Below are 15,879 nucleotides of genomic sequence, written 5' to 3' on the forward strand. Positions count from 1 at the left end.
GAGCAACACCTCACTTATCCAATCCTGAACCACCCATTCAGAACACATTTAAAAACTAAAAGGCCAAAATGAGACTCTCATCTGGAATGACTCGTTCTTACTCTCTAGAGAAGAGCACTAATAATTGGGTGGTTCATGTCTTTTAAAAATTGTTACAGTATTTCTGTTGTTACCTAATTCACTCTAATATTTTTTCAGAGTTCTTTTTTACTGCTCTGGAATTAAATAGTGACTTGCAAGGATGTCTAAGGACACAGTAACTGTTCTAATTATATTATCACCATCTGGTGACAACTATCTTGATATATAAGTCCTAACAGACGATATAAATCTCTTTATTTACTCTGTGCCTTGCTAACTTCACTCTCCTTTAAACATCACCCAATGCTAAATCCATATGCTAAAATTCGTAAGCCTTCTAAATCAGTATCAAAATCAGATTACCATTAAAGATGTGCTACCACTTTGTCGGCATCTGCATGTACAGGATGCACACCCGTTCGGTTCCCGCAATGGTCCCATGAATTTCCCCACCTCCACCACGCAGCTCTTTCTCCTCTGTTACCTGGACTACTGGATGCCTGGCGGACAGAGGGTGTGGCTTGTGGCCCCTGCTGCTTTGTCGAGGTCCTCGGCACAGACTCACTCTTCAGGCTGCCTAGACTCACCCCAACAGGAGGCGGCATGAACAGCCCCTCGAGGTGGGTCCCTATCAGGTCTTCGGAGCTTGTCATTTTCCTCATACTGTGTTTGGGAGTGCCAGTTGGGGAAGCTGAAGGCACAGACTCCTGGGAAGAAACAAAAGGAAACTAGAAGGCAGGAATAGGGGGTGACTATATCTACTATCCTGGAAGTCTCGTCCCAGTCCCTGGACTCTTCAAAGACTCTGTACCACTTGGTACTTCTCAGCTCCCAGATCGCATACACAAAAGGGTAACAGGGTCAAGATACTTTTCTGCCACATGTAATTATTTGCAGAGATGTTACGTATAATTATTCAGTACCTATTGAAAACTACAGTAATTTTGCAGGAACATATTTTATCTTTTGGCTTCAGAGCAAATGTCAAGATACTAATTGCTTGGTGGTTTAATCCAGGTCAAATACAACAAAAGCCAATCTCTCAGCCATATGATGTATTGCTGCTTTGCTGGAGAGGAGGGGCTTATTGTTCTAAAAAAAATGTACCCAAGAGCAGTATGGAATTAAGCCATTGTAATGGGGCTGCACTCTCCAGAAGTCTCCCTTCCTGGGTTTACATTTCTCATCTCTTCAAGTAAACACAGATGAAAACAAAATGGAAAACATAGATTAGCCATTCCTATTACATTTCTGTTCAAGGGCAAAAACAGTAAAATTAATTCTGCAATTCTACTGAAGGTACTATACGCTTCTCTTACATACATAGTACCTTCAGTTAATTGCTAATAGGAGTAAATCTTTTTCACCAGAATGGTTCAATAACTGGCATTTAAACCTCCCATGGTTTCTTCACCCAAGCCCCAGAGCTATTACTCCTGCATGGCTTCTGCCCCGTCGGTTTGTTCTCATCTATCCCTTCTCACCAGCAAGTTGGAAGGAGGAAAAGAATGGGAATTTCCCTCCAGCATGTGTGTTCCTCTGAGCATTGGAAACAGAGATGATAACACTGCCTTCGCAGTTATCTTGAGTAGTAATTATATGCTAACGGTGAAAGAAACTAGTTCTTATTTTTTGCAATTCTTTCTTGCAAGGCAAATTACTAGGCAAATGCTGTTATTTAAGTATTTGGACATTAAAAACCTTCCCTCTTGCTTAGTTTATTTAAACTCTAGAGAGAATTTGTTGCTCTTTCATTTGATTCCTCTCTCCATCCTCTCTGTAGTTGGTTTCAATAAATCAATGGCTTGAGGAGATTAACTCAAAGCTTTTGAAAGACTTAGAAATTATGGTCTAAGCACAAGCTGTGGTTGAGGAAAATGAAAGGAAAAGCATATGTAAAAAATTCAGACCTGAGCTCATTAAGACATGGATTTACGTCAATTCCAAACACACAGGAGTCGTAGACCTCAAAGGCAAATAACCCCTTTGCAAGCTTTGAGTTCAGGACTATTTTCTGTTCTTTAACCACTGGAATGCATACTACACAAACCTCATACGTGCAAATGCATTAAAGGGCAAACATAAATGCAAAGTGATTTTTGGACAAGAAAGTAATCATTCATTTCAAGTAGGCCTAGGTCAGTGGGACCTGACTGTACGTGTGGAGAGCTACGTTTCACAGGATAAGTTTATCTGAATACAAATACCATAACAAGCGATGCACTCCAAGCAGCCCTTATGGAATTCTACAGAACAACCACTGGCATGTAACCAGATCAAGTTTTTCTAGGATTTAAGAAAATAAAGTAAGATAATCAAGAAAGTACTACCTAGGGCTAAAAAAAAAAAAAAAAAAAAAAAAAAAAATCACTTTTGATGATCCTTAAGGACTTCTCTACACAGGAGGAAAGTGATTCACCAAAATGGGGGAAAAAGTGATAGGCAGGCTTTCTCAAGTAATGAAAATATTTTAAAGGATCGTTTTTAGATTTTTCTTTTTTAAGCATATGAATGTGAATTGACTGCTGAATCCCGTAAGGTTTTTCTGAATAACCAGGAGGCAAACAAACACATTATACCTTGAAGGAAAAGGGATCCTTATATGCACCGGTGCTTAAAATCAAATCCTCAAAAACAAATACAGGAAAACACTTTGATTACAATGCTACAAACTATGTGCTGTTATTTGGCTTAATTAACAAAACAGAAACCCTTCTGTAAAAATTTCTTGAAATATATTGGCAATTTTTCTGAATTAGAAGCTAACTTCAGAATCAGCTCATAAGCCCATATTCAGATACATCTGATAAAGAAAATAAGTCCTTCACCTTTTCAGGAAGGGAAGAGAAACAAAAATGGTATTATGGAACTTGAGCACCCTTCTGGCTCTAACTGATCTCTTCCTAAAAATCTAGGCCTCAAAACAAAGATCTATCACAAACACATTCCAAAGAACTTACTATACGCTCAGGAGACGGTTCCCAAGGAAGAACGAACTCCCCCTTGGGCGGCCTGGCAGCAGAGTTGGAACAAGGATGCAGCATCCTGAGGTGACAATGGGGACAATATTCATGTGCAAACACAAGCTCTGACACATTTGTTTAACGTCTAATCATGTTAATTATAAACACCTCATAGTAAGGAAAAGTGAGTCAAAAAATTTAGAAGCAGTTACCAATCTTTATAAATGGATCTTTCTTCTATTTTCTTTAAGACTCTAGTCAGTAAGCAGCAAAATGCTTATCGCTCAACTATGTAAAGAGATTTCCTTCATTAAGACCAAGGTTACCAGTTCTCTACTAGGCCTACTGTGGAAAACCAACGGTGATTTATTTTACTTTTAACTGTCTAAAACAATATGTAAGTGGAGGCTTATTTCTCACTCTGGCAGGAAGGCCTACTATTCCAACAGGACGGATTCCACAGCAAGGTGAACAAGCAAGTTCTCAAGCATCAGCCATCTGAAGACACAGCTACCAGGCATGAGTGAAGCTGGTGACCCTCTTCTGCACCACTGAACACTGCTGCTTCAGTTTCACCCTGTGCTCTCATCACCAAATCTAGTTTATTTGAGCGGCTGTACATGAGGTGATGTACGGACAACCTGCCCTCTAACCTTTAGTCCAAACACCTCCACTCTGGGCCCTGAGCCCAAGGCTGACACATGAACATGGGTCCTGTGGTTCTCACTGCCTCGCCTTTGCTCTTCCCCTTACTCCCTCGATTCCCACTCCATGAATCAAGTATTTTCAGTTTAGGATGTTTAGGTTAGTAATAGTGAGTAGATGGATGAGGGAGAAGTAAAACAAATGAAAGAAACTGAAGAAATAGTCATTTGAAAATAATAACATTGAGTTTAGGCATTACCAACAAATACGGTCTTCCTATTTTTTACTTTCTGACCTGAGCTGAGGTCTTTCGCAAAGGCCTGGCAAGACTAGCACCCTGGTCACTCTCTTTCAGTTTCTTGTCTTCCTACGCTTAGAGAGGTGAACAGTAACTACTCAAATTTACAACTTTTCTGTAATAACCTCTGGATTTCTTCCATCCAAGTGATTTGAAAATTCAAAAGAGCTACAGCTATTTGGGAAAGGGCCAATTAAGACAGGAATAGCCTTTGGCAGTTTATTTTCCGCACATAAACCTAATCCTAACACTGAGAGGTAAAATTGTATATTGCGGTTAAGCGCATGGAGTACTAAAGGCAGACACACCAAGTCTGAGATCCACATTGTACTCCTCCCTCAATGTTTAATTCAGAACACATTACTTAACCTACCTAAGTCTCAATTTCTTCACCTGGAAAAATGGTATGAATAATGGTATGAATGGTATGAAAATGGTACCTCTTAGGCTGCTAGTGAGAACAAAATGAACAAATTATGTAAAGAGCTTAGCACAGGCTGGTGTATAATAGGCATTCAACAAATGTCAGCTATCTGCATTGCTGTTACTGTCGGCTGCCATGGAGTCCAGCAAAGCTCCATTAAAACACACCTGGAATGTGGAGACAAGGGAACTCCCCTCACACACTGTTGCTGGGAGTGTAAACTGGTGCAGCCACTGTGGAAAACAGTATGGAGGGTTCTCTAAAAACGGAAAATAGAACTATCATATGACTCAGCAATTCCATTCCTGGTTACATATCCGAAAAATGCAAAAACACTAATTCAAAAAGATACATGCACCTCAATGATCATAGCATATTATTACAAATGCCAAGATATAGAAGCACCTAAGTATCCACCCAATAGATGAATGGATAAAGATGTGGTGTGTGTGTGTATATATATATATATATATATATATATATATATATATATATATATAATGGAATACTATTCAGCCATAAAAAAGAATGAAATCTTGCCATTTGTAGTAATATAGGTGGACTTGGAGGGCATTATGCTAAGTGAAGTAAGCCAGACAGAGAAAGACAAACACTGTATGATATCACTTATATGTGGAATCTAAAAAACACAACAAACTAGTGAATATAACAAAAAAAGAAGCAGACTACAGACGTAGAGAACAAACTAGTGGCTACCAGTGGTGAGGGGTGGGAGGGGCAATACAGGGGTGGGAGAGTGGAAGGTACAAACCACTGAGTGTAAGACAGGCGACAAGGATGTATGTACAACCCGGGGAATCTAGTAAAAACTGTAAATGGAGTGTAACCTTTAAAAATTGTAAACACAACATACTTCAACTATACTTCAATTTTTTAAATTGTAAAATCAATCAATCAATCAACCAATCACCTAGAACACAAGACCTCTCGTTTTAGCAATACTACTCAATCTCCTCAACTGCAAAAATGGGCAAGACCCCCTTCAAGGTCCTATCGGTGCTAAGTCTGTGATTTACTAGGGTTTACCAGGGTTTCCCGTTTTCATCATTTATTCTCAATGACTCCCAGTTTTTCCAAATGTAAGATAAAAACACAATTCTCATCCCAATTACCTCCAAACATCATGTAAGAAACAAGTGCTACTGTAGTTTTAAACTGCAAAGCAACATATTCTATAAGATTTTATTATTAAGACATTTTAAAACAGCTTCAGATATACCTTGGGCCAAATTATGTCTTCCTTACATTTACACATAATGTAAAAAAGTTAATTACTATGAGTTCAGCCTGTGAGGAAAGCATTACAAAGGTGGGTCTGTTGGTTTGTTTGCTAAAATAAGTCACTACATACAGTTAATAAGGGTTATAATTTACACTGTCTCTGAAAGCAAAAATACTATATTGCTATTTTACCACCTTTGTTAAGGTGGCAGTTTCCAGAGTATTATATTTGATTTTTTCCTGACTTAAAAAAAAAAAATCAATACACAGTTTCAACAAGTTGGTGCATTTTTCCTTCCCAATTTTCAAGAGTAAAAGGTTAATTCAAATGTTAATGTCAAAAAATATTCTTCAAGCCACAAAAGCAACAGCAGTTGGGAATCATATTATTGCAACATAGGAACTTTTCCACTGGTATTGCGATGCCAGGTGAACTGAGAAGGGAATGGGCGCTGACTGCTCACCTTATCTTGTAAGGTGAAGGTCCCAGGAAAACCGGCAAAGAGAAACTTGTTCTTGACTTTCAACTTCCCCAAATTTGCTACAATCAGGTTATTTGACCTGGAACTTTCCGGGATAAGAAGGACAGGAGCACCAGCCTCAATATCTAGGAGAACCCGTGAACAGCGCTGGGCTTGATCCCTCACCTGAAGGAGGAAGGAAAACTGAATTAGGGACGGAATTAATTCCCTAACTTTACAATCAAATAACCTCAATTTCCCAAAAGTTTCATGAATTTATAAACCTAAAACAACTAAAATCACACAGAGTATATTTTATGACCACCACGGGGTTAAATTAGAAATCAGTAACACAAAGATAATGGAAAACCCCCAAATATCTGGAAATTAGACTACACACTTATAAATAACCCATGGGTTACAGAAGAAATTACAAGGGAAATAAACAACATTTTGACCTTACTGATAAAGAAACCATAGCACATTAAAAATTCATGGAATGCACTGAGGGGAGGGAGTAGCTCAGTGGTAGGGCGCATGCTTAGCATGTAAGAGGTCCTGGGTTCAATCCCTAGCACTTCCATTAAAAAAATAAATAAATGAAACTTTAAAAATAAATAAACCTAATTACCTTCCCCCACCAAAAAAGAAAAAAGAAAAAAATTCATGGAATGCATTTAAAAAGGTACTTTAAAATGTTTAGCATTAAATGCTTACTTATATAAAAGAAGATGTAAAATGAATAATTAAAGCATCCCGCTTAAGAAAGGAAAAGCAAAATATACCTAAGTAAGGAAACGGAAATATTAAAGAGCAGAAACCAGTTATTTAGAAAATAGATAAGCAAGAGAAAAATCAATTAAACATTTATAGAACACTCTACCCAGCAAACACTCTACATTCTTTTCAAGTGCACATGGCATAGCTGTTAAGAGTTTGCATGGGCCATAATACAGACCTCAATAAGTCAGTTATTTTAAAAGATTAATGAAAGTGATAAACGTCTACCTATACTAATCAAGAAAAAAATAAGGAAACAAAAATCACCACTATCAGGTAGGTGTCAGAGACGTTGTTACAGAACTTAAAAATATTAAAAGATATGGGAACCTATGAACTAGTTCATGCCAACAAACTGACTGTTCAGATGAAGTAAACAGATTCCTTAAAAAAAACACACAAAGTATCTACAGCTAATATTGTATTAGTTCACCTCTGTGGAAGACAGAATGAAGACAAGGCATGGATACCCACTCTCACCATTTCTATTTAACATTGTATTGGAAGTCTTAGTCCACACAAAAGAGTATGCAGGTTGGAAAGCACTCTCTTATTCACAGACAACATAATCATCTACGCAGAAAACTCCAGAGAATCTAAAGGAACTAGAATAAGCAAGTTTCACAAGACTGCAGGACATGAGGTCAACATGTCACTATACAAGAGTCAATTATATTTCTTAAACTTTCAATAAACAAGTGGACATTGAAATTTTTTACTTGATATGATTTACAATAGCATCAAAATTTGGAAATACCTAGGGATAAATTTAACAAGACGTTTTAAACGATGTGTAAGAACGGTGCACCCAAACCATTGCTGAGAGAAACTGAAGACCTAATTAAATGGAGACATATCACACTCAAGGATTCAAAGACTCGATTTTGTTAAGATGTCATTTCTCTAGGTACATGGATTCAATGCAGTCCCAATCAGAATGCTAGCTGACTTTGCTGTAGAAACAGACAAGCTGATTCTAAAATTCATATAGAAAAACAAAAGACCTAGAATAGTCAAAACAACTTTGAAAAAGAAGTTAAAGGACTTAACACTATCTGATTTCAGAACATATTATAAAAGAACAGCTATCAAGACAAGGTGGTATTGTATACAGTTAAATATAAATCAATGGAACAGAAGAGAGAATGAAGAAATACATACATGATCAATGGATTCTCAACAGAGGTGTCAAGGTAATTCAACGGAAAAAGGATAGTCCGGATATGTATGTGTAAAAAAAAAAAATCTTAACCCTCACTTCACAAAATACACAAAAATTAACTCAAAATGGAAGAGATCTAAATTATAAAACTTCCAAAAGAGGAAACAGGAGAAAATTTTCACCACCTTGTGGTAAGCAGATTTCTTTGACAAGAGACAAAAAGCACTAACCATAAAAGAAAAAAATTCTACTTCATCAAAATGAAAGACTTCTGCTTTTCAAAAAACAGTATTAAGAAAATGGGGAGAAGGGGGAAGCCACAGACTGGGGGAAAATATCCACAATACATGTATCAAAGGGCTTGTATCCAGAATATACAAAGGAAGAAATAATGTCGATTCTACACAAACTATTCTGAAAACACTTCCCAATTCCTTCTACAGGGTCAGCTCTGCCCAGTTACCAAAAACCAGAAAAAGGCATTCTTTTATTTTCAAGAAAACTACAAACTAATATCCCTCAGGAGCATAGATACAAAAATTCATACTTAATAGGAGCAAATCAAAAAAACTGTTAAGAGCATCCATAGACAATAAGTAAATGAATGAATATGGCCGTATTCTGTTGTGAAAGGAAGCTGACCAATGGCTACCAGGACGCAGGGATTAGGGCTGGGGGCCTACAGCACAGAGATGCAAACAAGTTTTTCAAAAGAGAAAAGTTCTAAACCTTGACTGTGGTTGTGGTTATAAGACCATGCAACTGTTCAAATTCCTTGAACTGTACACTTTAAAATGGTTAATTTTATTGTAAATTATGGTAACACAATAAAGCTGACAAAAAGAATAATGTGCTAATATGTTTCTTATATATTGATCAGTGAAAAATATAGATTACAAAACAGTGAGAACAAGACAGTTTCAATTCTCTACTTACTCATATTTGTATTGATATGTTTTCTATTGCCTATAAACATGTATTACTATTTAAAAAGAAAAAAAATATAGCCTTTACAATGTAAAAGGCTCTTTTTTTCAGTGTTAAATACCCAAGTCAGGAGAATTTACACACAATACTGCTTTCACTTGCTAACTCTACACAATTTGATATTGTCTACCAACCCATGACTACTGCCTGTTTGCTTCATTTTTAAGTAAATTTCAGAATTACAAATTAATTCATAGTCACTGTAGAAAACTTCAAAGGGAAAGACAGAAGAAAACTGATATCATCCATACTCTCACCTCCAGTGATAAACACTGTCACCATTTTGGTGTTTAGTGTAGGAATCAGGAGTAGGAACTCTGGTCCTGACTATCTGGTCTGAACCCCGACTCTGGCCACTGATTAGTTTGGTGATCTGTTAAATTATTACATCTCTGTGTCTCACTTTCCTCATCTGCTAATAATAGGCCCTACCTGACAGAGCTGCTGTACGAATTAAATGAGACAACACACCTAAAACATTTACAGTGACTGTCTAGTCGCCATCATTGGCACATCAGCACAGTACCCTTTCCACCTTTTCTCCTATACGCATGCACACAAAGCACATGTATAGGAAAAAAAATCTTTTAAAAAATGTTTTAAAGTCTAATATATTAACTTACAGACTCAAAAATAATAAGCCACCACTGGCATACTGTAAAGCACTTACTTTTTTAACATGCCTTATCAATTACATGCTGACAGGGAAAGCACTGCATCAAGAGTTAACCAGGGTTGAGTCCCAGACAACCAGAACTAGGAGTTCCTGTGTATCTTAGCCTATAAAATAGCAATAACACACCTGCCCATCACTATCTCATTGGGCACCAGTGTAACTATCTTTTTTTCTTGTTTCTATCTTCCCACTAGTCTACAAGCTCCATGAGGACAATGAACTTGTCTTTCTTCTCTGCCGTTATGTGCCTAGCTCTCAGCACACTGTGTGACACACTGTTCACATAATTGAAAAAATGAACAAGGTTGCTCATAAGGATCAAATGAGACAGTATGCATGAAAGCACTCTGAACACTCCAGAGCATCTCTACTCTAAGTAAGTATTAACCCAACACACAACATACTTATTTTTGCTATCTCCATTTTCCTCCTACATGAGTCAAAAGAACAGCAAGAAAAGTAACTTGCAACTGGTCACAATGCTTATAGTGGCAACACTCAGACCCCAGACTCTTATCCCAAGATTTCTATATTGCACATCTTAGAGCCACCAAAAATCCCACTTGCTCAGTGAATAAAGAAGCTTAATATAAGAGACTATGCATAAAGTTAAAAGCTATGTACTTCTGGGGTAAAAGATAAAGGAAATAATTTATATTTCACCCAAATTAGGTACATTGATTTTTTTTTAATGTTTAAGTTTATTTTTTTATTGAAGTATAGTTGATTTACAATGTGTGAGTTTCAGATGTACACACTGACATTTTTCTCATTTCAAACATCAAGATTAAAAAGAAATTTAAAGTCCCAATGGAATGTATAACTGAGACAGCCATTCTGGAAAAGTCTGGCATTATCTTCTAAAGAGAAATATGTGCATACCCCATGGCCCAGGAATTCCACCCCTAAGTATCTCAGAAAAACTCTTACACCTTTGCATTAGTGAGACCTAGCACTGTAAACAATTCAAATGTTCCACAGGAAAATGGATAAATCATCTGTGTAATGCACAATGAAATATAACAGTGAAAAGAAATGAAATGTAATCACATTTAACAACCTGAATGAATCTTATTAACACACTAAGATTAAAAAAAAAAGCAAGTTACAGAACATGAAATACAGCTTAATGCCATTTTTATAAAGGTCAAACAGGCAAAACAAAGCATACTGTATAGAAAATTTTCTTTTAATTTTAAAGGGACTAGAAGACCCAAGAATCAGCAGAGTGGTTACCTGAGGCATTAACAGAATGAGACAGGGAAGGACCACATGCAGCAGTCTCAGTAATGGTTTAATTTTTACTTTGGTGGTGGGTTCATGGATGTTCCTTCTATACATGCTACAGATATTCTTTTATATGTATCAAATACTAAACTGTCTTTTTAAGTTTCTAAAGAGAGAAAAAATGATTATATATTCCATAATTATAACCATGGAAACATGTATAGAAAAAAAAACAATTGACAATAAATTAAAACATACCTATGGTGCTAGAAGATTGATAAGATTGATTCTTTTTTCCAGATTCCCTATAATTTGATCATACGGCTTTTATATTAAAAAAAAAATTCTCTATAAGATACACAGGAAACCAGTAACCTTGGTTGCTTCTAGGGATAGAAATTGGGTGGCTGAGGAAAAGTAACTGAGAAGGAGACTTTTCTCCAAATGTCCTTTTTTTGATTTTGTACTAAAACAATATATAACATATTCAAAGTTTTTACATTTAAATTAAAACATTAAAGATTTTTCAATATTGTCACTATAAAGCTTAAATTATAATCTTTTACCTAATAAAGCTTAAAAATAAATAACAAGTTTTACAAAGAACTACACTGTAACTGTTTCCTGTGGTTCCCAAACCGTGTGCCAAGACACGGCAAGAGGCTGCCTCACACTCACGGGGGCATGGCCAGGACATTTACATTTTCCAGGGAACACATCATCTGTTGGACACTGCACAGACCAACAGCTTGAGGTGGGTTCTATTCAACGTCAGATCATGCTATGTTCCTTTCAATGATGTCACATCTTTGTGAAGGTGGGCCTTAAGCAGTTGCTATGATAAAAAGCAAGTGCCATGAGAAAATAAAAGTGGAACAGGAAATGAGGGTCGTGGTGTCCAACCTGATACCAAGTTTGAGAAGCTGTTCCATGCTCAAGGGACACATACCTCCTACTAGGAAGTAATTATGATTATTTAAGAATGAAATAAAAATATCATCTTTCACTTATATGTTACTATTTTTCAAACAGCTACCATTTTCAAACTATTTTTCAAGATAAGCTGTTAGGACACACGTACTTATTAAGTTGTTTAGACTTAATTACTTTGGAAATAGAAAGACCATCAGATGTTTCCTTTAGCCTAGGACGTATTACAGAAAAACTCCAAGACATTAAGGGAGCCAGGAACGAAGAAGTTTGAGAACTATGTTTGAAAAAAACCCTCTTTTTATAATAGATATGTTCTTTGGGACTACTTTTCAGAAGTGTCCCCAATGAAGTCCTAAAAGGGACCAGAACTCTTAAGTGTTATCCATAAATTTTGTTTATCTTTTTTAGAGCTAGCTAAACTAAACTTTAAAGGTAATTAAAACATGGTATGATGAATAAGGAATGTAAGCTCTCTGATTATAGTAAGATTTCTATAGATGATCAGCTACATGGAGGACATCAGTAAGCTTAAGATTACCAAATTAACTTACTCCAGTGAAATTTTCCAGATTTCTATCTAGAGTTTTAGAAGTTCTACTGATCAGTCAAACTGGAAAAGTGTCTTGGATCAAGAAAACTACCTACCGTCTGCCCCTCAATGGCAGCTCGCTGGCGCCCTAACACGTCTTGCAGCTGAGTGAAATGCTGGATGAAGGCCACCACCTCCGCCTGGAAGCGCTGAGTGTGCACATACTGCACGGAGGCCATCTGGAGGCTCACGCGAACGTCGTGCTCTCTCCGGAGCAGAGGGTCGGGCCGGCCATATCTAGGAGTTAGGGCAAAAATGTGACTCAGACAGCAGCAAGATGCAAATCAAAATCTGAAGAAAACTTGGGCTGACTTAGGGGTTTCCCTAAACAACAGCTTTAACTATTAAAATGGAAATCCACAATCGGTTTTACAAAGCAAACTCCAGTAACTACTCCCTTTCTAAGCTTCTATGATGTACTGAGGATGTTAAATAAAAGTACTGCTAATCATATACCCATAAAGTTCTTCTAAAGCAAAAAACCAAAAAAACAAAAAAAAAGTCTGTGCGTTCGCCAAGGCTGTACACGGGGACAGCTCTGGGCACTGAACTCACTCCTGATTCCAGAACTCACTCAGAAGCCAACTGTGGGTCAGACCTTCCACCTGGCCTCTTTTTCCCTGTCTTTAAGGAAAAGTGATTATTTCTGTTCACTCTGTTCCAGCAAAGACTGTAACAATATGGACTTGAAAAATAATAAACACAAGACTATGAAACAATTGGTAAAGAAAATTAGGCAAGAGAACCAATGTTTCTGGGGAAATCCATCTTCTGGAAGCAGAAAGAAGTCTTCTCTTTACTAGTGAAATGTGGGCCAAAGAGTTTTAGCATCTACATTCACAGACAAATTAGAAAACTTTTAGAAATAGTTTTAAATTTAATGGAACATGGTGACATAATAATTAACTATTATACAGGACATAGTCACTGGGGAAAGGAACTCACATTAGCTGAGCATCTACCTTGTGCCAGGCAGAGTTAAGAGTTTTATATTATCTCATTTATTACAGAACCATGCCACTAGGGTAGGTAATGATACAAACAAATCAATCTAAATTCTCAGTAGAGTATGATATACACCCTCCAGGAATGAAAGAAAAAGTTCTCAGACATCTTTAGGGACTGTTTTTTCTCAACTCTGATTGAACATTAGAATCACTTTGGCAAGCTGAAAAAACAAGACTAAGCACTACCACAGAACATTTGGGGGCAGAGGTAGCTATCTACACTTTCTAACAGTTCCTCGAAAGGTTGAAAAACCACCATTTTAAACTTCCTGCCCTCTGAGAAAACCATTCTTTAATAACTACATAGGCCTAAAGATGTCTTCTAAATTCAAAAATAGAAGGGATTCAATACAGATTGTGTTTATACAAGAAAAAATGCACAATGTAACTCAAAACCCTATCTTCAATTTTCTCAGGCTGAAATCATTTCAGAACATTTAGAGCTAGATGAAAATTGATCTACCTTATTCCCTTCAATATTCAGATAGGAAAACCGATGCATGGATATTAAGTGGCTTGCTCAAAGTCACATAACAAGTTGGTGTGAAACTGGACTACAATGATAATCAGAATTATTTCAATCATACCCCATTTGTTTATAAAGCCTGAGTGGCCCACTTCAATGTAGATCCATTTTAATATAAATCAAGATTCCTCACAACTAGATCAAATCAATCTTACATAAGAGGTTAAGATTTCTGAAAACTTTTCTTCACTGTTTAGCCAACAAGTATTTGAAACAGCAAGCAATTATGACAAAATGTTAAGTAAGAAAAGAGTGGTATTTTTACTTAAAAGTCTGGAAGATGAGTGCTTCTTCCCCACTTGTAGTGAACCGTTCTCTGTAGAACTCTCCATGGGACGTCAGGTCACTTAGAGACAGGCTCCCAATGCTTCCCTGTAAGGCCAGGTCTCCCTCTAGGAATGTCAAAAATTAGAACACATACTTATGCATCTTTTTTTGTCACACACCTTAAATTTGTCTGGAACAAAAACTGCTATACATGTGCCTCAGATTTTACACTATTTAATAAAACTAAATGGAAAAAGCAAATTTTCATAATCCAATAACCCAGAAAAATACTTTATGTACTATTTCCAACAGTCAGTGCAGAAGCCCAAAGTGGATTGAAATAAATACAGCAACATCACACTTTAACACTTATAAGGGGAAAGAAATTAAATTAAATGCATACACAATTTAAAGGATAAAACATTTATAGATACAGATAGAAATGTGATCCCTTCTGAGATCAGACCACTAATTAGAATTAGTAAAATCTCGTAAGATCTATTTTGTACTGTGGGTAAAAGAATAAAGGAAAAGTGTCAGAGATATGTCAGTTAAGCAGCATTAAATGGGTTTTCGTCTGATTTAATTAAAAGACAAAAATTAATGAGACAGAGACTGGAGATGTAGATTTGAAACTACTCTGGTATTACGTAAGTGAAGCCCCTAGAAGGTGGGTAGATCAAAGAAGAAATGTTGAAACATGAACGCCTGGGATGTGAATCTATGATAAATCATTCTCAACAGGGTGTGAATACTACAAAGAAATATTCTGAACTGTTGCTTCTGTAAAACACATTTTATCATCATAGTTAGCATTACACAGCGATGACTGAGGTGTGTGTATTTGGCAGGCTAGTCTGCTCCCAGTGAACTGAAGACACGTGCTTATTTGTGACTCCTAAGGTCCTCTAACAAAAATACCCACACTTCTCCCAACTCTGAAGACCCAACTCTTCTAGGAACCTTTTTATAAACTAATTTATATCAGGCATGAAACCTTAACTTAATTCATTACTTCCCCAAAAGACATTCTTATTTTACTACACAGTCAACATTTGAGCATTTGTAATCTTCCTTATTTCATTACCAGTTGCTTAAGGAAGGAACAGTATTATAAAAAATCTATAGAAGTCTATAAATCACACACTTTGTAAATCTCTCTGACTTAGGACTTGATGTAGCTCATTACTTGTGTTCTACTGAGAATTTCAACCTAGAGAGATTAGAGAGAATGTCAGCTTTGCTACAATATCCCCCTGCCTAAAACCACGCCACCTACTGGTGGCTCCCCCTATTTATGGCAACAAAGTAAACCTACGCCCTGGTTTCCCAGAGATAGTCCTGTGGTATGCCTGTTTCCCAGCTGTATTTATTAATAATGTCCCCTTTCACTCTCAAAAAATGTCCCAATTTTGGACAGAGAAATTACATAGTCACCCCAGATAGTTTTTTAAAAATACAGATAGATGCCAGGGCGCCATCCCAACCTACAGAATCAGATGGTTGGGATGGGAAGGGAGTTGTGTCAGACATCTGCATTTTTAAGAAGCTATCCAAGTGATTCTGATCCATAAACCAGTATTTGGGAACCACCACCACCAGTCACGGCCA

At 36.8% G+C, this 15,879-nt stretch overlaps 1 protein-coding gene across 13 annotated transcripts in view; it reads right to left on the minus strand.

The window, feature by feature from the left end:
* VPS13D (vacuolar protein sorting 13 homolog D) overlaps positions 1 to 15,879 on the minus strand; it is a 225,281-nt gene that overhangs the window by 170,937 nt on the left and 38,465 nt on the right. For all 13 annotated transcript variants that reach the window (XR_012511449.1, XR_012511450.1, XR_012511451.1 and 10 more), the window contains 4 exons: positions 14,267 to 14,393; positions 12,525 to 12,705; positions 6,118 to 6,300; positions 566 to 788 (listed from right to left, as the gene is read on the minus strand). Coding sequence is in view for 10 of the 13 variants with exons in the window: in XM_074377398.1 (XP_074233499.1) it covers positions 566 to 788; positions 6,118 to 6,300; positions 12,525 to 12,705; positions 14,267 to 14,393 (714 nt within the window). In the remaining 3 variants the exon portion in view is untranslated. The remainder of the gene's footprint in view (positions 1 to 565; positions 789 to 6,117; positions 6,301 to 12,524; positions 12,706 to 14,266; positions 14,394 to 15,879) is intronic.

Source organism: Camelus bactrianus, chromosome 13 (assembly GCF_048773025.1).
Source record: "Camelus bactrianus isolate YW-2024 breed Bactrian camel chromosome 13, ASM4877302v1, whole genome shotgun sequence".
NCBI classification, from domain to species: Eukaryota; Metazoa; Chordata; class Mammalia; order Artiodactyla; family Camelidae; genus Camelus; species Camelus bactrianus.